Source organism: Spodoptera frugiperda, chromosome 29 (assembly GCF_023101765.2).
Source record: "Spodoptera frugiperda isolate SF20-4 chromosome 29, AGI-APGP_CSIRO_Sfru_2.0, whole genome shotgun sequence".
Lineage (NCBI taxonomy): Eukaryota > Metazoa > Arthropoda > Insecta > Lepidoptera > Noctuidae > Spodoptera > Spodoptera frugiperda.
Window position 1 is genome coordinate 11,566,762 of NC_064240.1, and position 23,129 is coordinate 11,589,890.

Here is a 23,129-nt window from a genome sequence, read left to right on the forward strand (position 1 = left end):
CATATTTTTTTATGAAGAAGTTTCTGTTTTAAATAACAATTACTCGTCGATTACTCATTACTGCACAATTACTGTGCGTGTCTTAATGCATAATGATTTATAATGCTGTCGTGTATCAACTAGTTCTATGTAAAAAAATGTGGTATCAGTCATTATAGCTCATTGTTTACTAGTCAGGTTCCTCTTTTCTCTCAGGTCTTCCGTAACTAAAAGTAAAACTGTTTTAGAGGTTTTATTTACAATGTTTACACTGCTGGCTATTGAAAATACCAGACATAGTTAATTGTCATTTTACAAAAAAATATTGTCATAAGAACTTGAGACGGGATATTTACAATGTTTATTTATTTCCATGAGCTATAAATAAAGTTGAGACGAGACCATGTTTATTTATAACTCATACACATAAATAAACATGGTAAATATCTCGTTAAAACTTATAAAGAATTATTGCTAAAATACACCGAAATCAACGCAACTTTTCGCAAAGTGCAATCTTCCGTTAAGAGAGCATTGCGTCAAAAGAGTATTTATTCGCTAACAGACAACCTCTGCCCTTACCCCCACCTTCAGTATTAACAACGTCACGGTACACTGACAAAGCTTGTCACAGTAACCAAACATTTATCTATTCCATCATTTCTGATAAGCTGGATTAATTTTATCTGACTTTCACCGTGTATAACTAACTACCTAATATAACTACTCTCTATCGTGTTCGTCTTTGACCTATTAAACATTCTATGGGAACTCCACAAGGTTCAAAATCTGTTCCAAATTATAATCCAGCTTAGCACTGGCCACAGCGATAAGATTTCGTTTAAAAATCTGTTTTGTTCCGAGAGAATTTTATGAATAGAAGCATGAAATTTCAAGAATACCATTTCACAGTTGGTCGCTCTGGTATCTCTGACCGTGAAAAAGCGAAAAGATTTTGTCTTACTTTGCTATCAGTGTGATCTTCCTCAAGCATTAGTTTCCTATCATTGGATGCTGAAGTAATTGGATAAGTAGAACAAGTAATTGAATGAAGTAATGCTAATTGTAAGTAATTTGTAGTGTTGGATAGATAATCACAACTAAACTAATTGTATCTCAATTAGAACGAAATTGACAAATGGGCCTTTAACATCTTTGGCTTTGGTCTCTTGTATGAGCATAAAATCTGAGCAAGTTTCAATGCGAAAGTGACTGTTTCTGTTTATATTCTCCCTTAACCGTAACGGAGTATAAAATAAATAAAAAAGCTTGCTCAATTCAGTTCCGTTGGACTAATTTAAAAGATTACTCGACCGTTTGTAATCCTCTCACCACCGACGTAAAGCCTATTTCATGCCGTATCAATGTCTTACATTCTGGACGTTCTTAGCATAACGGTTGATATTTTGAGTCCCCTTTAGGCCTTCTTGCTTGGTGCTGGGTCTGTGACCTTTCAGTTTCGTCGGTATCACGAACCGAAGTTTTATATAGGCTTTGGTATTTCTTTAAGTCTGCAAGATGCCAATCGTTTAATGCTAAATATAGTCTTTAATATAATGGGAATAAGAGTGTATAAAGATTCTTTAATCTTTGTCTTTCTTGTAGATTCCTAATTATTGCACTGATATTGTGGTTTTGCACAATTATCCGATTATATTTGGTGACTTCCTAGTTTCTAGTTATCTAATAAAATAAAAAAGCTGACTTTTATATTTCAATGCTGTTTTTCTCAATAAAATATCGTGTCGTATCATTCAGTCGTTCCACTAAATTCTATTTAAATATTGTGATAGATGGAACAATTTTTTTTGCTTCCGGGCGTCATCTACCGGAACAGCTGCGCAACCATTGTTATATTTTTCACTATAAACCCAATTACGTAATACATATGAAAGTGTTACAGTACGCGTTACTGCTCCGAAAGTGAGTTAATCATATTCTTGGTTTATGAAGGAATTAAAGCAATTACATGTTCAACATCTTGTTCACTTATGTAATTGATGTTGTTATGCCTTCTAAATGCTTCCTCGTGTCAGTTATAATTAGACGCGTTATGGGAATGCCTGTGTTATGATATGAATGCACAAGTTGTTGTCATTCTGTCAATCTCTGTGTCTGCTTGATTAATATTTTATGTTGTGCGGGTTTTGTATCCTCTGTTGTATCATCAGGGTCTTTCCAAATAAGGAATGCATAGATGTTGTCTTGAGATTTGAAACCGAGTCCAAGTATTTTCCGCATATTTCTGAGATGAGCTACTAAAACTATTTCTTGGAAATTACTAGTATTACTGTTAGGTATTAATATCACATTCGTACGATTATATTTTCCTCACTATTATTTCTAAGAACAACTATAAACATAATAATATACACTTAGGGAAAATTTTTAAATGTCAAAATATGAATGCTAAGCCCCGAACTCGATAACGACTGGACCGTACAGCTCATCGACCATTTTTAGATCATGACATTAATGAAACCTTTATGGGTTTACAAATAAAGTAAAATGACGATTACTTCAAAGACTCATTTTAAGACTAAAGGCTTGAAACCAATTAGCACTGTATATCTAGCCTCTAGAGACTTTGTAAGTTACCTAGTGTCTTTAGTCTCTAGAGACTAGAGACACTAGCAACTTACAAATCAATCCTCCACACAAAATGATGACTTATCTTTTCCTTCTTTCTTTTCCAGTAAACAATGACGATGGATAAGCAACTGGTTTGGGTGAGGGACCCCAACGAGGGGTTTATCCTCGCCCGACTGCACGAGCTGATGGGAGAAGAAGCAGACGTCTTCCCCATCGATAACAAGTTCCCCAAGCGAGTCTGCAACTTTGAAGACATATTCCCCGCCGGTGATCCTGCGAAGAGTGTTGATGATAACTGTGAGTATGCCTTGGAATGGTAATGAAAACTAGCTGGTTATGTTTCGTCCGAAATTGTGGTTGAATCGGGAAACTACGAAACTTAGGGTTAAAACACATGAGAAATATTTTAGACTGTCTTTTTTTCACTTAGAAGCAGTTAGAAAAAGGAATAAAAATCACAGCCATTTACTATCTTTTATAAAATAAAAAAATAATTGCTGTTCGTTACTCTCGCTTAAACTTGAAAACGGTTGGACCAACTACACTATTTTTGGTCTTTAATATTTTTGTGAAAGTCCAGGGAAGTTTTAAAAGGTGAGAAAAAGTTGGTTGAAGTGGTACGAAGTTTGCCTGGTCACCTAGTAGAGGATAAATATAATTCGCTCCGTTTACTTATTAAAACGTTACCTTAATAGCCAACCTGATAACTTTAATTAAAATATTTATCCACAATATAATCAGACACCTGTCCAGAATTACCTGATATTACATGTCTTGAGGCTAAACCAATAATTTCCATCCTTGCGTAGCATGAGATCTCAGCAATACCTAGTTCCTGAGATAAAATCTAACCTGTTTAGAACAAGTTCAGGATTATTTTCCCATCGTCTTATTTTATTACTCTTGTTTCTTGCACTATCATTATAAGGGGAATTTAAAAGCCTTTCATGGGAATTAAATGGTTCAGGTTTGAGTATAGGGTTTTATAGTAATTTAGTTCATTATTACTGACTTTACTTGCAACTGACCAGTTCTACTGGTTTTGTCTGCATACCTATGGAATATTTTTCCTTTCCTTGGTTGATTTTATAAGGATATGAAGTCATCTTGAGAAGGTCACCAAAACTTTTGTGGTAATGGGTAAATATTTTTTTACTGAGACAAAGCTTAAGTTAATGTACTTAATGTTATTAGACCATAAGCATAGAAAGGTCAATGAAATTATTGACGAAATCCGTGATGAACAATCAGCCGCACATCCAAAACAAATGACTCCTCAGACATATTTTGATTCTCTGTTTGTTTTGCGATGACGTTTGCAGAAGAGAATACATTTTTGTTGCAATGGAATAGGGATGATGACGGGGTATGAAAATTTAAAATCTAATTAGTCCGTCAGTTAAGTAATTAAAAATATTAGTCACATATTTTTTATTTTGTCATATAACAATACTGAGATAAAACGAATCAAAGTTTAGGAGTGGGAGCAAATACGTCATCTCTACTAATTAAATGTACCAAGAAGTGACGTCACGCGATATTTCAAATTGATATATCTTCGAAAGTATTTGTTTCTGTAAGAAAAAAAACATACGTGTCTAAAATTTAAAAACAATCTACAAGTCAGACATTACAATAAAAAAATATCATCTACCCTATTTGGATGATTTTGAACTAACAGCACAAACTTCTTACAGGCGAGCTGATGTTCCTAAACGAAGCTACACTACTGAACAACATCTTAATACGATACAAGAAGAAAAAGATCTACGTAAGTAAATAACTAACTTTGCTTACAGTGACTCATTTCAAATGCCTGAATGTTTTCACCTTGAAAAATATTATTATACATACCTACAGCTACGTAGTTACCGTAGAGAATTATGTTGGAGTATCGATTCCGTTGGTTTTCCTTGTCAAATGACTTTTACTATCGCCCGTATACATACTGTATAGATTATTCTGCACAAATTACTGATTAACTTTTATTGTACTGAATGTACTTATTTCAATTTCTTTTTGTTATGTATGTAACTAAGTATGTACACTATGTATAATACCTGGAATTGGACAGTATATTAGGCCCTCAAGTTTTTGCTAATTTGTGGTACAATAAGGCGAAACTAACTAATACTGATCACGTTCTGTGTTACTATTGAAATTATGCGTATGTATTATTATGGAAACAATCTACCACAACGTACCAACCACATAAATCATTTGAGAATAGTCTTAGCCTGTTGTTTTTTTTTTATGGAATAAGCCGGTAAACGAGCAGACGAATCACCTGATGGTAAGCAATCGCTGCCGTCCATTGACACTTGAAACACCAGAGGCATTACAAGTGCGTTGCCGGCCTTTTGAGGGTTAGGAATTTAAGGATTGTTAAGGAATCGAGGATTGGGAAGATATCTATAACTGTGACTATAGGTATCAAACTAGGTACACAACTTGCAAAAGATCTAAGTACTAATGACTCGTTGACTGAAATGATTGCAGAAAGCTATATAATATGAATTTTCACCATTACAGACATATGTAGCCAACATCCTATTGGCTGTGAACCCTTACGAAGACATTCCAGACATGTACTCCTCCACCACCATCAAGAAATACCATGGAAAGTCCTTGGGAGAACTGCCACCTCATGTCTTTGCTATCGGTAAGATTAAAACCATTCTAAATGCAATTTTATTAGTGTTTAGTTAAGGTCTAATATTGAAGTAATCTTTCTAACTGCTAGAAGTATTTTTACTGCATGTGGCATTCTTAAAATATTTAAAATGTTATTAACTCAGACATACCCGTTGTACAATGTCCCAAAAATATCTCACAAAAAAAATACAACCGAGTCTAGAGTAACTTAATTTATTACATAAGAAAACTGCACAGGTCATATATTGACGGTAACACTTAAACACCGCAATGTAGAAAATGACGTCACGGCACAGCGTCATCTGTTATTTAATATCGGTACTAAACTATGAACATTTTTGACTTTAAATAAATAATGTAAACAGAATAAACACCCGTTATGTAGAAGAATTATATTAATGAAAAGTACTAGTATTTATTTACTTTCCACTTAAATCTGTTAGAAAAAGGTTAATCCCAGGAAATATTCTTTGCATTTATTAGTAAGCATCTACTTTAAGAACCGATGACATCATAGATACTCATTTTACCTTTATTTGCATGTGCTAACAGATTTAAAGTCTTATTACTTGAAGAGAAAGTTCTAAAGTTGTAACTACCTAATAAATAGTGACTGTTTATACCCTTTTTGGGATAAGTAAACCTACGCAATACAGCTCTAATCTTAAACCCATTTTACAGTATTTGTTGTAAACAAGGTTTTGTTGTCTATAGAACTGTATAGATGTAAATAAAGAGAGAAAAAAAACTGTATAGATGCCTCGAATCTATAAAATAGATTTAATGGATTTTCGATTTTATTGCAAAGCCATAAAGTTTAAAATATATTAAGAGTTGATCTGTGTACAAGATTTGTATTAAACCATCAGCATTAGAAACACTTTCTAAATTAATTAGTTTCAACTTAAATTCAATTGACTGGTACTAATAATTTAATTTAGTTTACCTTTGTGATAACTCACAGTAATAATTGGCATTAAACTTACACTTTACAATTTGCATTATTTTTTGTTCTATAAGAGCATGTTCACTTCTCCATTTATTTTTTTATTAACGCTGCTCTTGAGTCCCAGTGTGATTTGAAACTAGTAGAGCTTTTCTCGAATAGTTCACATGAGTAAACCGTACCTACCTATATTTCTAACATTTGTCAACAGCTGATAAAGCCTTCCGTGACATGAAATCCCTGAAAATGTCTCAGTCCATCATCGTCTCTGGCGAGTCTGGTGCTGGTAAAACGGAGTCCACGAAGTACATACTCAAATACCTGTGTGAGCTGTGGGCGAAGGCCGCTGGACCAGTGGAACAAAAGATTTTGGATGGTAAGTCTATTAAACTAAGGTATCTTTTTCTTCATTCCAGTCATTAGACGACCACTACCTACTAAGTATAGGGTTTTCTTAGCAAACCAAAACCCTGAGGTTTGGTTATATTATCAAATGCATAACTTTACAATCTTAAGTACCTTTAACCGACGAGCATGCATGAAAAGATAGTTGACTTGATGAAGCGAAAGAGGTATGTAAGTGTCGTAGCAATTGGCGGTCCATTGTCTCTGCCTACCCCCATGGGAGACAGGCGTAAAGTTATGTATGTATGTAACTCCACAATCTTGTTATATGTTTATCATTTAAATACACAATAAATACATATTTTCAATATCTGATTAGCATTCAGCTGCCATTGTGCTTATTACATACGCCCAGTAATAATTAAATTTGCAAACGGATCGCCTACGTAATACATTCAAGTTCATAAAACCTGTCTCACCACACAGCTGATGTGAGACAGAATATTTCAATTATATAAATAAATATTTTACATCATAATGCATAGATTCTGCAATATTATTAGTTAACAATAATAACACCGAACTCAACCAATATCATTGACACAAATACATACCTAATCTATTCTCGATATTATTTTGATTTCATATCATTTATTTGTGCTATTCTCCGAAATTGCTGAATGGATTTTGAAATAATAACATACGCATATAAATATAACATGATATCACGGATGTTATTCCCCACTATTCGTGTCATAGTCTAAATATAATAGGGGTCAAGCCTATTGTCAATTATCAGGCTTTATGTAGCCTCTTTTAGGGGGAATAAACGTCAAATGACTTCTCCCGCCTTGAGCGAGGCGAGAGGAGTGTCAGACTCGTACACCCGAATACTGAAATGCTTTTCAATTTTAAGTTGCCCTTAATTATCTTGCTATCTCTGTCGTTTCATAAAGCATTGGTAGAGATATAACTATTCTTGAGAGCGTCTTAAAAAATTGGGTGGCGTTTGAGTATTTGGACATTACTGACTAAAAACCACCCTCGGCCTACCCATGTACTGGAGCCTCCCCTAGGCAGTTCGCAACTCTGTTACCTATTTCTGATAATGGTGAAGTTGAAGAAACCAGCGACCACCAATGACGCATTACTCCTCGAATAATGAGGCTTTATGCGATGAAATATTTCTATTATTTGAATCGTCGATACACCTAAGTCATAAATGAAGCCTATTTTAATATGAAACAATATCTCATTTCATCATTTTCATCCATAGGATATCCTATCTCCCTTCTATAGCTTCAATGGTTTCATTCTGTGCGTCATTCGTTCGTACAGAACGTGTGACGTTGTCCCATCAACCATGAGCCCACATAGGATGAAAGCCATAATAATCACATAGCAACACCGACTATGATCCTCACATACTTATTTAGCCTCAATCACATTCACAGATCAATAATGAAGATACACTAACAAATAGATAAAAAAATCTAGATACAGATATTACATAATAAAACCAGTTAATTTACTTTTAATTTCATTAAAAATCAAAACTGGAGATTCCGATTAAGGTCGTTGGTGTTATGTAAATAGAAGACGAATCGGCCTTGTGTTACCGTTGCAGCATATTGACCATATACCACCGTACAGTTGTACATAAACACGGCTACATATTAACCTATACGGAACCAGTTTAACTTGACCTCGCTTTGTGTGACCTCTCCATATATTCAGCGGTCAGTTTATACTGGTTTTTGTGGCCGTGTATACAATGTACATAATTGTTATATATCATGTTACGCTTTATGTTCAATGAATAAGTGTAATTAGTGATGTTAATTAATGTAATGTTACTTCAATTATGTGTTGGATGCTTTTTGTCTGTTTACAGTTTTTATATTATTATTTTTGCTAAAGTATGCTTTTGAAATTGGTGCTCTCTGCCTATACTTGAGGTTTTTCTCTCGATTAGGGCTATCGTTTTGTATGTTCACTAGATAGCATAAATTATTAAATGTACCTGCACTCTATATCCCTTATTTGATGAAGGTCACTCTTCCCTGGCTCTGTTAGTATGTACCGTACATATTTTATTCAATCATATAATTGCCTTTCTTGTTCCCTGTTAATGATACATCTTATTTTCTTCTACAGCCAACCCGATCCTAGAAGCGTTCGGTAACGCTAAAACAACACGTAACAACAACAGTTCCCGTTTCGGCAAGTTCATGGAGGTGCATTTCAACAACAAATACCAAGTCGTGGGCGGCCACATCTCCCACTACCTTCTAGAAAAGTCTAGAATATGCACACAGAGTGCAGAAGAAAGAAACTACCACGTATTCTATCTTCTATGCGCCGGCGCACCTCAAGAACTCCGCACTCAATTGAAAATCACCAAACCTGACGATTATTTGGTAAGTTCTTTTGTAAATGCAATTGTAATTTAAGATTTTAATCTACATGCGATTAGGTACCTTTGTACAATTTATCTTCGCCTTTGTAAGAACTTCGCCGAAAATCGGCTATTCAAAATATCATATTTTTTACATTTAAGTATTATTTTATGCAGAAAAGATAAGATTAATTTCAAAGTTACTAAGCATGAATATTTTAATGATAAATATAATAATGACAAAAAATCCTATTAGGGTGTTGAAAAAACACATTGGTTGGTACGTAATACGTAAACAAATGCATTTTTTCTGCTCATCATTATTTAAGAATATTCTACATAAAACCATCGTTTTGTTAAAAGGAAAAATCACCTAAAAATATGTTTTTGTCTTGTAGTACTTGAAGAATGGATGCACACAATACTTTACGTCACCGAATTCTGAAAAGAAGATTACCGCTGACCGCAAGAGTAAACAGCAACAAGCTAAGGGCGGTTTGAGGGACCCCATACTTGATGATGTCGAGGACTTCCAGAGGCTGCATCAGGTAATGTCATAACTTGTAAATAGTGTTGAACTTGACATGTTTTCTTTAAGTATACTTTACATCTGGGTATAGTGGGTGTCCTGTGACCAGGCACCAAATCTAGTAAAGATTTCTATGACGTACTACGATCTCAGCTGTTTGCTAAGTGTAAAAATAGCAAATATACGTTTAGCAGTAGAAGTAAAGTGATTAACTGAACACATTTTTTAGATTTACTGGCGCACTCAGAGACATTTAATGATTACCTAAACTATTCCTTAGTAACGATTTTATACATATAGATAACAATTGCTAAGGATAGGGTTAAGTAACCATTAAATGTACGAACGGTGGTGGTATGGCGCTAAAACACGTAGGAAAAGTGCAAGGCTTGAAAAAGAGTAACAATAACAGAGTTGCTCACCTGTCCTTCTTCAGAATTCTATGTTCTATATATAAATATCAAATAGCTAAATTGGCATACATATTTAGGGAACAGAGAGTAAAGTTCCCTAAGCAAAGGAGGATCCTCCGACCAGGCGAGGTGATCAGCCTGGCGGGCTTTCTGCCCAACTGTTGTTCGTTGGGATTTTTCTATCCGTCATAATTCGCATGTAAACTTCATATGTGCGATGCAGGATATTTGTGACGTCATCCGTTGATTTACTCGTAGATAGTCTATGTGCGACTTCTGTCATCTGTCAATTGTCACTTTTCAATGTGTCGCCACAGTCATCCCCCCAAGACCGGAGGTCGATCCTGTTGAGACGGCTGTCGATGCTTGAGATGAGCGGTTCAGTGTAGAATGTCCCTAGTTCCAGTGAGTCGGAACTGTGCCGCTGAATGCCCAGTGAGTCGGGTGAGCGGTGCAGGGTGATACTCCAGTGAGTCGGAGTAGTGCAGCTCGCAGTGTCCCACGGTGAGTCGGGGAATAGATGCTGCGAGGGTATGTGCGTAAGTGGCTGGCGTCTGCGTTGACGGGAGGAAGACGTCCAAAGACCGTGTGCAGAGTGCTGTGCCTAAGACGCTGATGAGGCCGTACGGAAGAACCAGGCTGCATATCTTCGATGTAGCGTGTGGTGGTCCCTGATGAGGCCGAGGATGCTGGTTGGCTGCGACTTGATTACCGCTCAGCGGAGAAGTGATGGGTGAGGGAGAACACGTAAGGAAACGGTGCTGAGGCTCCGTGAAGGTTGCTTTCAATCACGTCGGGGGTCACCACTTTAGGGAACAGCGAGTAAAGTTCCCTAAGAAAAGGAAATCCTCCGACCAGGCGAGGTGATCAGCCTGGCGGGCTTTCTCACCAACTGTTGTTCCTTCTATCCGTACATAATTCGCATGTAAACTTCATAAATGCAGGATATCTGTGACGTCATCCGTTGATTTACTCGTAGATAGTCTATGTGCGACTTCTGTCATCTGTCAATTGTCACTTGTCAGAGTGTCGCCACACATAATTTAACTTTATACTTAATAGAAAAGTTAATATAATTAATCCTGATTCTTAACCTACACTCTATTATCTCTAGGCACTAGCCCGAGTGGGTCTATCAGAAGAAGAGCGTCTAGCAGTATACGGAGTCGTCAGCGGAGTGCTACACCTCGGTAACGTGCAGTTTGAGGAGGACAGTGGAGCCCGCGGCGGATGCAAGGTCGCGGCCGAGTCGGAACCAGCCCTACATACTTGTGCTTCTTTACTGGGAGTGGACCCTGGAGACCTACGGATGGCACTCGTCGCTAGGCTCATGCAGAGCAGCCGCGGTGGAGCTAAAGGCACTGCTATCATGTAAGTTATGCTTTTGGTATTGTAGGAACTGATCACTAGATGGTAAGCGATCTGCGCCGTCCATGGACATTTGTAATATCAGAATCGTCACAAGTTTGATGCCGAAATGCTAAAAGGAGTACACTCATTTTTGAAAGGTTTGAGATGTTATTTTAGAGCAGGTCATTTGCACTAAAATTAAGTGTGATTATTTAATTACCTAGTTTTCGTTCTTATAATTCCAATACAATACTGTCCTAAGAAAAATAAAACAAAAAAAAAACAAGTAAATAAATGACCATTCAAAACGATCAAACGTGCGAAACTAAGTTGCTGACAAGCAATGTTTTGTGGATTCTTCTACCTAACAATTAACCGACCTACGAAGTACCTTTAATCGACGAGCATGCATGAAAAGACTGATGACTGTTGATGAAGCGAAAGAAGTGTGTAAGAACCGTGGCAATTGGCGTTCCATTGTCTCTGCCTACCCCCATGGGAGACAGGCGTGAGGTTATGTATGTATGTATATAACAATTCTTTGTGTAATATAAACAAACCTATTAAATTGAATTTACAACATAAATTGTGAAAAGTGGGAGTACACTGTAAAGTGGCATTACTTGCCATTATATGCACCTGCCTACTCCTTGGGGGATAAAAGTTTCATTACTTGCCATAATATGCACCTGCATATTATCCCTTGGGGGATAAAAGTTTCATTATATCTCTTGACAACTTATAAAGAAAATTACTTATCTATACTAATATTATGAAGCTGAAGAGTTTGTTTGTTTATTTGTTTGTTTGAACGCGCTAATCTCCGGAACTACTGGTCCGATTTGAATAATTCTTTTTGTGATGGATAGTGCATTTATCGAGAAAGGCTATAGGCTATAAAACATCACGCTATTACCAATAGGAGCCAAGCTAAGCGGGTGAAACGTCGCGGAAGTAGCTAATTTAATATAATTCATTACAACGTTAATGGTTCCAGGGTCCCTCTAAAGACGTACGAGGCGAACAACGCCCGCGACGCGCTGGCCAAGGCGGTGTACAGCCGCCTGTTCGACTACATCGTGCACCGCATCAACGCCAGCATCCCCTTCCAGGCCTCCGCGTACTACATCGGGGTGCTCGACATTGCTGGCTTCGGTAAGTGGACACTGAACTTTATTGTAATGTTGTAAGATTCAAATTGATTTGTAGCTTAGACTTTTAAGCTGTCTTTTAACTTCAAAGTCTACGGTCGTATTACTAAACTAATTCCCTGATTTAGTTCAAAAATATTATTGTAGCACACGCTCCTACCAGCGGCTTCACCCGCGGTGTCATGAGAGAAAAGTGTCCTATTGTTATTCCAGACCATAATCTACCCTTGTTCTGGATTTCACCTCGATCCCTTCAGCTATTTCCCTCACAAACACACAAACAAATCGCATTTATAATATTAGTGAGATTTACTATTAGATTTCCAGCTTTAAACAGCTCTTTAGTCAGTGCATCGTTTTAATTCAATGCTTTATTAATTGTTGTGTAAATCAAAGATACATCTATAATACAGTGCTTATCAAAATTTTGTTTAGTTATTCCATTTGTACAAACACTTTCCCTCTGTCTTAAATATCTTAGAAAGAAATTTTGCACCTTTCGCATATATCTTACTTGAGTACCATTTATCTTCTCCAGAATACTTCCAAATGAACAGCTTCGAGCAGTTCTGCATCAACTACTGCAATGAGAAGCTGCAGCAGTTCTTCAACGAGCGCATCCTGAAGAATGAACAGGAACTGTACAAGCGCGAGGGACTCAATGTTCCTGAGATCAGATTCGTTGACAACCAGGATTGTATTGGTAAGCTGATTTAAACTTTATTCCTATTACTTTAGAAGTTCTTTTACATTGAAAATGTTTTATTATTGTAAAGTACACTTTATTTGAATGCTTATTGGGTTAAATTTATTAAATCACTGGCACAAAAATTGTTTTTAGTTTTCAGTTTCATAGTCTGAATCAGCAGATGTAAAGTTTTGCATCTATTGTTGTAAATAAATCCTATTTCTTAGTATTCTGCTGATATTATTTGTTCTAAAAACATGAATTTACCATAACCATTGAACACCCATATGTTCTATTGTATAGGTACTTTAAATTGTATTATTTGTCTTACAGATCTAATTGAAAGTAAGAACCACGGTATCTTCCACCTGTTGGATGAAGAGTCGAAGCTCCCCAAACCTGAATTCAGTCATTTCACACATTCCGTGCACAAACAACTTGGTGCTAATAATAACAGGTAACATTATGTGCATTCTAATATTGTATTCTATCTTTTGAACTTTAAGATTGGAATTTGCATGCAGCTAAAGTGCGTCTCTTGTATCGTCATTTGAAAATAAATTTTAACACTCAGTACTTACGTTTCAGATTGCAACTTCCTCGTTCATCTCGTCTGAAGGCTCACCGCACCCTGCGTGATGATGAAGGATTCTTATTACGTCACTTCGCCGGTGCCGTCTGTTATAATACCGTCAGTATTTTAATCTTATCACCCATTTTAGGATTATGCTTGCAATCGGAGTTTAATGACGCTCTCAAATGTAGTACTGTCACTATCAATTCTTTACAAAACGACAGAGATAGCACGATATTTAAGTACAACTTAAAATTGTGTAGCGTTTGAATATTCAGGCGTTAGTCATTTGATAGCTAGAAAATTGATTGCATGGTTGGCGCGGTGGTTAGGTAACTGGCTGCCGTGCAACGTGTCACGGGTTAAATTCCCGCACGGAACTATCCTTTGTGTGATCCATAAATTGGTTTTCCATAACACAGGAGAAAATTCTAGTGTGGAGCAATGTTTAAAAAAAAGTAAAACCTTTCTTGCTACTTATCTAATAAAATTGTTATTTGTTTATACAAGACGTCGTCTACATCCATTATTAATGTATGGATAATATCTTTTACACATTGAAATAGATATTAATCAAGCTTGCATTCTGCACACAGAATTTTATTAACCCTCGCCTATTAAACTCTGACATAATCAAATGATAATTTCACAGAACCAATTCATAGAGAAGAACAACGACGCTCTCCACGCGTCCCTCGAGTTCCTGGTCCAGGAGTCCAACAGCAAACTGGTGCAGCATCTCTTCCAGAACACTGACAACAACAATGCCAAAGGAAAACTCAACTTTATCTCCGTCGGCGCTAAGTTCCAATCTCAACTGTCGCAGTTGATGGATAAGTTGAAGGAAAATGTAAGTTGTGTGTTACGTTTATTTTACGCTTTGTATGATTTCAGAATGTTTAGTAGTTACGGGGCTTATATGTTATAAACGAACACACAATAAATTGATTATAGTGGTTAGTAGCTTTCGTTGATTTTGCGGTTTCATAATTACGGTATATTTTTGTATATTAATAATCTTGAATCGTGCATTTTGGAGAACTAGTTAGAGACATAAATTTACAGGACACACAATATTCACAGTACATTACAGTTTTCATTGATAAAAGGCGGTCGCGATAATTGCGATAGATTTCGGTGGCGGCTTCAGTGAGGCGTGGGCCCCGTTACAATTCCAAATTTGAAACGATTCAAAATTTTAGTGCGAACGTCAACATAACCGCTATTTGCTACTTCGCGGTTCGCTCGTAATTTCAAATTTCGAACAGACAGATAAAATTATTGACTAACAAACTACAAATAGATTAATTAAAAACATAACCCTTCCTTGGCAGTCGGGTAAAAAAAGGAATTGCCTACACGAGTTCACTTATTATGAGTTATGTACCCTTCCAGGGCACGAACTTCGTGCGCTGCATCAAGCCGAACTCGCGCATGGTGTGTGGGTCGTTGGAGGGCGGGCTGGTGCTGGGCCAGCTGCAGTGCGCCGGCACCACGGCCGTGCTCGAGCTCATGGAGCACGGCTACCCCAGCCGCGCGCCATTCCACGACCTGCATAACATGTACGCCTCGTATCTACCCGCCAAGCTGCAGAAGTTGTCCCCTAAGGTCTTCTGCGAGGTGAGTGCTTCTAAACCATAAGTCATAATCAATCCAGCTAAATTATAAATAGTTTATAAGCGCTAAAATTTATTGCCAATGTAAATTTATCATCACCATATCAACCATACAAGACGACTTTTAAGTAACAAGTATTTGTATTCTTTATTTATATCTTGTTTTTATATTTGTATGGGTCGGCATCTATTTGTCCAATATCTCGCCTGGTAATAAGGGATGATACAGCCTATGATATAATAATATATAAATACATAGTAACAACCAATAATCTCGGATGATACCATGATTTAAAAACCCATAAAACATAAAACTAAACTTTTTACCCCTTTTTATCCCTCATTCAATTCACACTTATTACTTTGTCGAGTATTTTTTTTAATTTGATAATATCGTTATAAAATACAACAGTTAAACTACTGAATAATACTTTTATTCAATACAATTAATCTCTTAATACGCTTTTAAACTATAACATAAAACATCAACACTTCCAATCCACAGGCCATAGTCCACAGCCTGGGTCTATCAGACAAAGACTACAAGTTCGGTGTGACGCGAGTGTTCTTCCGTCCGGGCAAGTACTCGGAGTTCGACACCATGATGAAGTCCGACCCGGAGAACTTGAAGTCCATTGTGGATGCTGTACTATCCTGGCTGGTCAAGTCCAGGTGGAGGAAGTCCATATTTGCTGTGCTGTCCATTATTAAGTGTAAGTTTTTGGTGGTTTATTATGTAACAGGGCAGCTTAGGGCAGGAAAATCAGAAGTTTATTTGTTAATCACTAAATATAACTCAAATAATGCTTTGTAGTTGTTTTCCAATATGGCTTATGATGGCAATAAGTGGCTCCCTAATACAATCACTAAATATGTAACGATTTTCGGGATCAGGAATACTAGGTCTCATTTTTTTCACTCGTAACATATACGGCTCTTGCAAAAAAATTTTACTTTTGTTTTTGACTTTACTTAGATTTTCTTGCCCAGGAATAGGTCTCATTTTTTTTTCACTAGTAACATACGGCTCTTGCACAAAGTTCCTATTTATTCATATTACAAATCAATTAACTAACACAACCACCCCATCCATCCACAGTGAAGAACAAGATCGTATACCGAAGAGAATGCCTGATCCTTCTACAGAAGACTATCCGCGGCCACTTGGTGCGTCGCAAGCACAGGCCGAGGTACCAAGGACTGGCCAAGATCAACGCTTTGCATCACAACCTTAAAGATATGGAGACAGTCACCGCACAGCTCAAGAAGGAGAAGGATAGCGCACAGAGAAACATCGAGAACTTGAGGAATTCTATTAGGAATGCTTGTGCTGCTATTAAGGTGAGAATTTGAGGGATATTTTTGGTGTTTTTTATAATGCACACTATAATGAAAATCGTTTGGGAGACTTCACGAAATGGGATTAAAATATCTCCTCGTGTTTTCTTTTTATATTAATGTATTCTAAAATTATCTGCCACAGCTTTAATGGGAGGTAGTTTTGTGTTTGAAAATTACAATAGTAAAGAAATTTTGTGACCGGAACAATTAATTTAATTTAAGAACATAAAGAAGTTAAATAAACATTGACACTACAGTGCATGAAGTGGTTCACAAATACGCACGATGCGACAGAGAGAGTGAAAAAGATAGACAAATGCATACGTAGATTCTTTTTATATGAAAAAGTACTTATAATCAATAATTTATATGTACTATTGTAATCTACAAACACAACACTACTTCCCATTAAAGTCGTTATACAGTAACGATTGTGAATACCTTATTTTATTTTCAGTCCAATGAGAATATATCTCGCGCTGAAATCGACAAGCTGTACTCTACATTGACCAAAGACGTTGAGACACAGATGGCCTCCCTACAAAAGGCTATGGTTGACCAGAAGAATAGGTAAGATTAGATTACTATTGCTTTTTGTTTAAGAACCTCAAGATAATTTCTAACATTCGGTACATATTTTACGAAGTAATCAATGAACATTTATGTCCACAAAAACTTATTTTTCGAACATAATAGAACCTAAATAAATATAACGTGATTTTTAATTAATTTAGTGTGTCTCACGATAGTTATTACAAAGATATAATACAACTTCTACGTTTCCTGAAGTTGGTAAAATCAATGAACGTATTCGTTTTGTACTGTATTTTCCTAGCTATATGGAAAATATTCAATACACAACAATACTATGTAATTGTAACTATACACATTATAATAAAAACACTGTGCTTTACTTCCAGGGAAGAACAAGAGAGGTTGCGTAAGATGGAAGCGGAGATGCGCGCCGCTGAAGAGGCTAAGAAACGTGAACAGGAGAGAATTAAACAAGAGGAGGAACACAGGAGACTGTAAGTTTATTTAACTATATTTTTATTTCTTATTTATTTATTTATTTCCAACTCTTATAACTAACATTACAGGATATAACCTAATGCGTTAGCGAAGCCTTTTTCTTAAATATTAAATAAATAAAATACATATTAATAAAATACATAAACAAATTTAATAACTTATACACTTACCGCTAAAATTATAAATAATACTCTATACTACTACAATAACATAATATATCTCAAATAATTCTTGCGAGTTTACTGAACTGACACGTAAATATATCTATCGTATTCTGGATTTGGTTAATCGTACGAATCGAAATTATATTATCAGCTTACTCACGTAACTGTTTGACGAGGAACACGACTAATTTCAAGCCATGTTAGGTGATCATATTCATTTCGCGCTGCTACTGTAGTAGTTGTAGCTGCTACTGTACATAATAATTAAATTAGTATGTCTCACGAAAGTTATAATAAAACAATATTTTTATTTTAATATTCGTCAATGATTCAGATGATTCTCACATTTATAACACGATAAAACACCGCGTCAGTTACCAACCAACAGGCTGTCAAGTAAAGACTCAAGGTTCCGTGTCTGTACTGGGCAGTCAAATATACGAGATTTTTGACCATGACATTCTTAAGTATATTACTTAGAAGTCACTATCAAGGTACTTCGAACCTAACGAAGTACTCGTAGCAATCGTTGTATCTTAGACACACAATATAAGTTACTTACAGGAAAAACGTTTTAAAATATTGTTTTCTTGCTTTTATATTGCATTATTCTCACTAAAATCACGTGAATAGTATATAAAAATTCATTAAAAAATAAAATAAATCGCAAAAAGAGATTTGCGACCCTGCCAGGATTCGAACCTGGAATCTTCTGATCCGTAGTCAGACGCGTTATCCATTGCGCCACAGGGCCAGTTGACGTAGATGTTGAAATAGATAACCGCATGCGGAGTGTCTATTTTTGTTCATTGTCGGTAGGTTTTGCTATTATAATAGAATATTATAAATACGAAAGTTTGTGTGTTTAGGTGAATATGTATGTTGCTCAATTACGTCGAAACAGCTGAAGGAATTGAGAAAAAATGTTGAACAGGGGTAGATTATGGTCTAGAATAACAGATAGGCTAATAATTAAAAGGGAAAAACAAGACATGCTGGTAATACTATTTTCAGCCTAAAGTAAATTATTTGATATAAAATCTAAATTAATTGTAAATTCTTTATAATTTATTACAAAGGTATTTTCTACATCAAGATTTTTTTTTACTTATTCCAACATACATAGGTACTTCACACCTATCACCCGTTGAGGTAGACAGACGTAACTTATATCTTATTTTAATTTACTTGGCCTATATTCATTATGACCTTTCTACCCATACAGTAAAGCGGAGATGGAGGCGCGTCGTAAGGCGGAGGAGGCGGAGAGACTCCGACTCGAGGAGCAGGACCGACTCGCTGCACTCAAACTGCAGAAACAAATGGAAGAGGCTGCCAAGGCCGACCAGGAGAATAGGGAGAGGTAACTGTCACATTCATCATCGTATCAGCCATAAGACGTCCACTGCTGAACATAGTCATTGAATCAGTCAATCAGATAGGACTGTTGAAACTGTTGAAAGTGACCTGCAACGCTACAAATGTTAAAATTGTTAATTTGAACTAGTAATTCTCAAGGACATCATTCACTTTGCTTCTACTTTCAAAAGTCTGGTACTTTGGAAACAAGAGAATAAGTGGGTTATCATTGGAACTTACTCGTCTCAAGATTTTTATTATAGTACTAAAGCTGTTTTTACATTGCACTGGTTTTTATTTTAGTTAAAAAATTATGTTTCTTTACATTTTCGAAAAAAATAAACCATTTTAAGTAGTTGTTGCGTAATAGAATTCCAAATTCATTATATGTATTATTATTTGTAGTGATAAATGTATCTAGAAATATAGTTTATGTGATTTTTCTTTGAATTGATTAGGTTAGAACAAGAGAGACGAGACCACGAAATGGCAGTGCGACTGGCTAAAGAGACCAACGGACACGTGGAAGGTTCCCCACCTCAATTGCGCAGGTATGCAGACTTTTTATACATATTCTCTTCTAAGGTTAAGTTGTTAAAGGTTCATTGTAGATCTATATCTATTTCTCCTACGTAGTGTTGATCTATAATGAATTGAATTTAAATATGTATTAATGAAAAATTATACAGTATGGAGATCACTCAAATGACTTAAATGAAACTACAAGTAGTACTTGTCAGACAGACAGAAACATAATATGTATCTACAACTAAATATTTCATTTGCAGTTTTTGGCTTACCTACTGGTGACCTATTTCTCTCATTTTTCATATATTTTCAGCCAAGGTGATAACTAAAAATGGTTTAAACTACCTAAGTCATAAAAAGGTTTCTCCATGCGGTATAAGATTTGTTGTTATTTTTCTACATGTATAAGAAGAAATTGAAAAGAACATATACTTACCTACATATTCTTGTTGGCAACGAAAGCTAGATAATAAAAAAATGAAGATATGATTAAAATGCATAAGAATATTACGTGCATTTTATTAGACATCAAAGTTTATTTCAACTTTCGCTGCTAATATCTATTCATGACTTGTTACATCTTGTTTTCCTTAGGTTTCCAATATATACAGAGAGTTAAGTTAAGCTATACACACTGTACAATACGACAGAGACTGCACATTGGTCTGCGAAGTTTCTTCCTGTATATAGCTTTACAACTACGATTTATGATAATGTCATTGTCAAATGCGTTACACGATTTTGTAGTATTTTTAGCTTTCTGTGCCTACGTTGGTTGAAAAGTAATAGGGATATCGGTTTACAGTTTGTTTTTCTACAGTCAGTTGCTGATTACTTAAATTATTCCTTAGTAACAATTTTGTTCGAAAACAATTGCTAAAGACTGGTTTAAGTAAGTAACCATTAAATTAATCTAAGTGCGGCGGTAAATGAAATTACTGTTTCTTTTTGATACTTTGGCTGCAAACCTTCTTAAAGGTGTTGGTACTGTTCGTAATAGTACCAAGCTTCAAGGTTCACTTTTGAGTAAATTCTTAAATAAAAATGCATTAAGAAATGCACTCAAGAAACTGTTAACTGAGTTTACCTTATTTGATCCTTATACTCAATGTATAAGACATAATTTACTTTTACAATTTAGGGCTGTGAAAGCCGCAGTAAGACCCTATATCTATGACTGAATTTTGTTTATCCTTAGCTGTCGCATTAGAAAGAACCTTGAAATTATAGTTTAAGGTGATTTTAAATAAATAAACAAAACAACATGGCACTTACCTTTCTTTATTTTACTCTTAAAAACAAATACTACAGAACCGTCTAACACACGTTAAGAGATGCGGCCGTCCAAGTTCCAACGTTGATAGCGTATAAGTAATATTGTGATATGTTCGCACAGTTTCCCTACCATGGAGTCAATCAATGGAGAGAATAAATTGAACAGGTACTGACTGAGACAAGACTAACCTCTCTTTCGCACGCTCCGAATTTGGCCCTCTTTCAATTGGAAATATAGCAAATTGATCATACATTTTGCTCATTATAGGTCAATAGTTAAAATTCGATCTGTGAGCCTCAAAAGGATTCTAGGTCTTATTTGAATGGTTATAAGTTTCTTTTTAGTAAGTACTTCTAAATACTGTGGTCAATAATACATCTGGTGAGTTTCCAAAGAATTCTGGGTCTTATTAAAGTGGTCATAGAGTCTATTTAAAGGCGCATTTATGTTACGATCAAATAATAAATAATTAATGTTTCCATTTCGTTCCTTTGTTTTAGATTATACACTACTGAGTCTTTATACTACAAAAAAAATAATTAAAGAAGTTATAATGTGAAGATAATTTGAAAATCTTATGTAAAATACTCAATCAATATATTTTATAACAAAGAAATAGCACCATGGATCACACGTAGGATATTCATACTTTTTACTCCAATATACGGATGAAGTAATTGGCAGTTAATACAAAAATGCACCTTATTGCGTACACTCAAAATTCAAAATTGAAAATTTCGATTGAAAGAGGACCATTTCTGAAGATAATGTACTAATTACTAACATAAGGCTACCTATGCTTCATCTGAACTTTTCGCACGACTTAGTGTTTCGTACCTAACTGTATCTTAGTTAAATGTTGTATTAATTCAATTATAATATCTAGTATTTTATGTATTATCCTGTATATTTAGTTTTTTAAACACCCTGTTTCATAAACGGATTTTTATTGCATGGGTTGCTGTTGAAAATTCGTCTTTAACGTTTATGGAATAAGGCTTGAATTCTAATGTAGATTTAACATTTAATTTGTTGGCTCTTTTATCATCATGCATGGGATATTTTAAGTATTGTTTTTTTTTATATTTATTTTAATACTGGTTTGAGATATTTCTTTGGGTGTTACGGTGATTTTAAAAGTGCCAAATTCTTGCATGCAAGTTGTATATAAAATAGTTTTAGAAAACACTATAATATTTAACACAAGGCATGCTTTAATTTTACACCGATCTGTAATTGTATGTCAAATGATTTAGTACCTTACCACATTTGATATAAAGACCATTTCACCTTGATTTTGGCATCTGGTACATACAATTACAGATCGAACTAATATACAGTAGATGTAGCATGTAGTTTAACAATAACACGAACATTTATTACATTTTGATATCCATTGACGTTTTTGTATGCAAACGACAGGTCGGAACGCGTACGAATGCAGCAAGCTATGCAGGGCAAGCAAAAGTATGATTTGTCTAAATGGAAGTATTCGGAGCTACGTGATACTATTAACACTTCATGTGATATTGAACTTTTGGAGGTAAGTTCTAGAATGGTAGTAGAAATTGGTTGAATTCATTTTGAGATTTCTCTTCTATAGATTTGAACACAGTCTTAAGTTACCTACTTATGAACTTTTACATCATACATTCAACTAGTGTTCGAATTTTTCGAATGAGATTACAATTTAAAAAATAACTAAAATATTTATATATAGGTGGGAGAAGTGCCACCCATGGTAGTTCGCAGTTTCTTACTAACTAACTACAACCACCACCAGTATTACGTTCTAATGTTAGCACGACAGCGGCATTGATTTATCAGAACTGATTTTGCCGATATTTTTGTTATTGTACTTTACACAATATACAAATAAATCAGCTAATGTTATTTAAAACTAATAGTATTCGAAATGGATCCTAGCCATTGGTGTTCCATAGTCCTGCCTACCCCTATAGTAAACAGGTAAAATGTTTCGTATGTATATTCAATTCGTATATTATAGGCTTGCCGCCACGAGTTCCACCGCCGCCTGAAGGTTTACCACGCATGGAAGGCAAAGAACGCCCGCAAGACTACCATGGCCGACCAGGAGAGGGCGCCACAATCGATTATGGATGCCGGTAAGTAATTTTCTTTTGGTTTTAAAAAACTTTGCTTGTTTTAAACTTCTTTAATCACTATATTTTT

The 23,129-nt window shown here is 35.5% G+C and overlaps 1 protein-coding gene and 1 non-coding gene across 7 annotated transcripts in view; one reads left to right on the forward strand and one right to left on the reverse strand.

Moving 5' to 3' along the window:
* The window catches only part of LOC118268178 (myosin heavy chain 95F), a 41,258-nt gene that overhangs the window by 15,516 nt on the left and 2,613 nt on the right, over positions 1 to 23,129 (forward strand). For 2 of the 6 annotated variants that reach the window (XM_035582529.2, XM_035582528.2), the window contains 22 exons: positions 2,676 to 2,868; positions 4,269 to 4,342; positions 5,104 to 5,233; positions 6,384 to 6,548; positions 8,675 to 8,937; positions 9,314 to 9,463; positions 10,972 to 11,228; positions 12,205 to 12,362; positions 12,897 to 13,061; positions 13,380 to 13,503; positions 13,635 to 13,737; positions 14,273 to 14,470; positions 15,016 to 15,240; positions 15,742 to 15,949; positions 16,336 to 16,577; positions 17,035 to 17,147; positions 17,498 to 17,605; positions 18,999 to 19,136; positions 19,591 to 19,683; positions 21,057 to 21,101; positions 22,359 to 22,479; positions 22,945 to 23,062. In XM_035582529.2, the coding sequence (XP_035438422.2) occupies positions 2,682 to 2,868; positions 4,269 to 4,342; positions 5,104 to 5,233; positions 6,384 to 6,548; positions 8,675 to 8,937; positions 9,314 to 9,463; positions 10,972 to 11,228; positions 12,205 to 12,362; positions 12,897 to 13,061; positions 13,380 to 13,503; positions 13,635 to 13,737; positions 14,273 to 14,470; positions 15,016 to 15,240; positions 15,742 to 15,949; positions 16,336 to 16,577; positions 17,035 to 17,147; positions 17,498 to 17,605; positions 18,999 to 19,136; positions 19,591 to 19,683; positions 21,057 to 21,101; positions 22,359 to 22,479; positions 22,945 to 23,062 (3,385 nt within the window). In that variant the 5' untranslated portion in view covers positions 2,676 to 2,681. Of the gene's footprint in view, positions 1 to 994; positions 1,045 to 2,674; positions 2,869 to 4,268; positions 4,343 to 5,103; positions 5,234 to 6,383; positions 6,549 to 8,674; positions 8,938 to 9,313; positions 9,464 to 10,971; positions 11,229 to 12,204; positions 12,363 to 12,896; positions 13,062 to 13,379; positions 13,504 to 13,634; positions 13,738 to 14,272; positions 14,471 to 15,015; positions 15,241 to 15,741; positions 15,950 to 16,335; positions 16,578 to 17,034; positions 17,148 to 17,497; positions 17,606 to 18,998; positions 19,137 to 19,590; positions 19,684 to 21,056; positions 21,102 to 22,358; positions 22,480 to 22,944; positions 23,063 to 23,129 lie in introns of those variants that run through there. The other 4 variants (XM_035582531.2, XM_035582530.2, XM_050706694.1 and 1 more) reach the window with 4 other exon arrangements.
* Trnar-acg (transfer RNA arginine (anticodon ACG)) lies at positions 18,455 to 18,527 on the reverse strand. Its single transcript has one exon. It is a non-coding gene; the product is annotated as a tRNA-Arg (tRNA).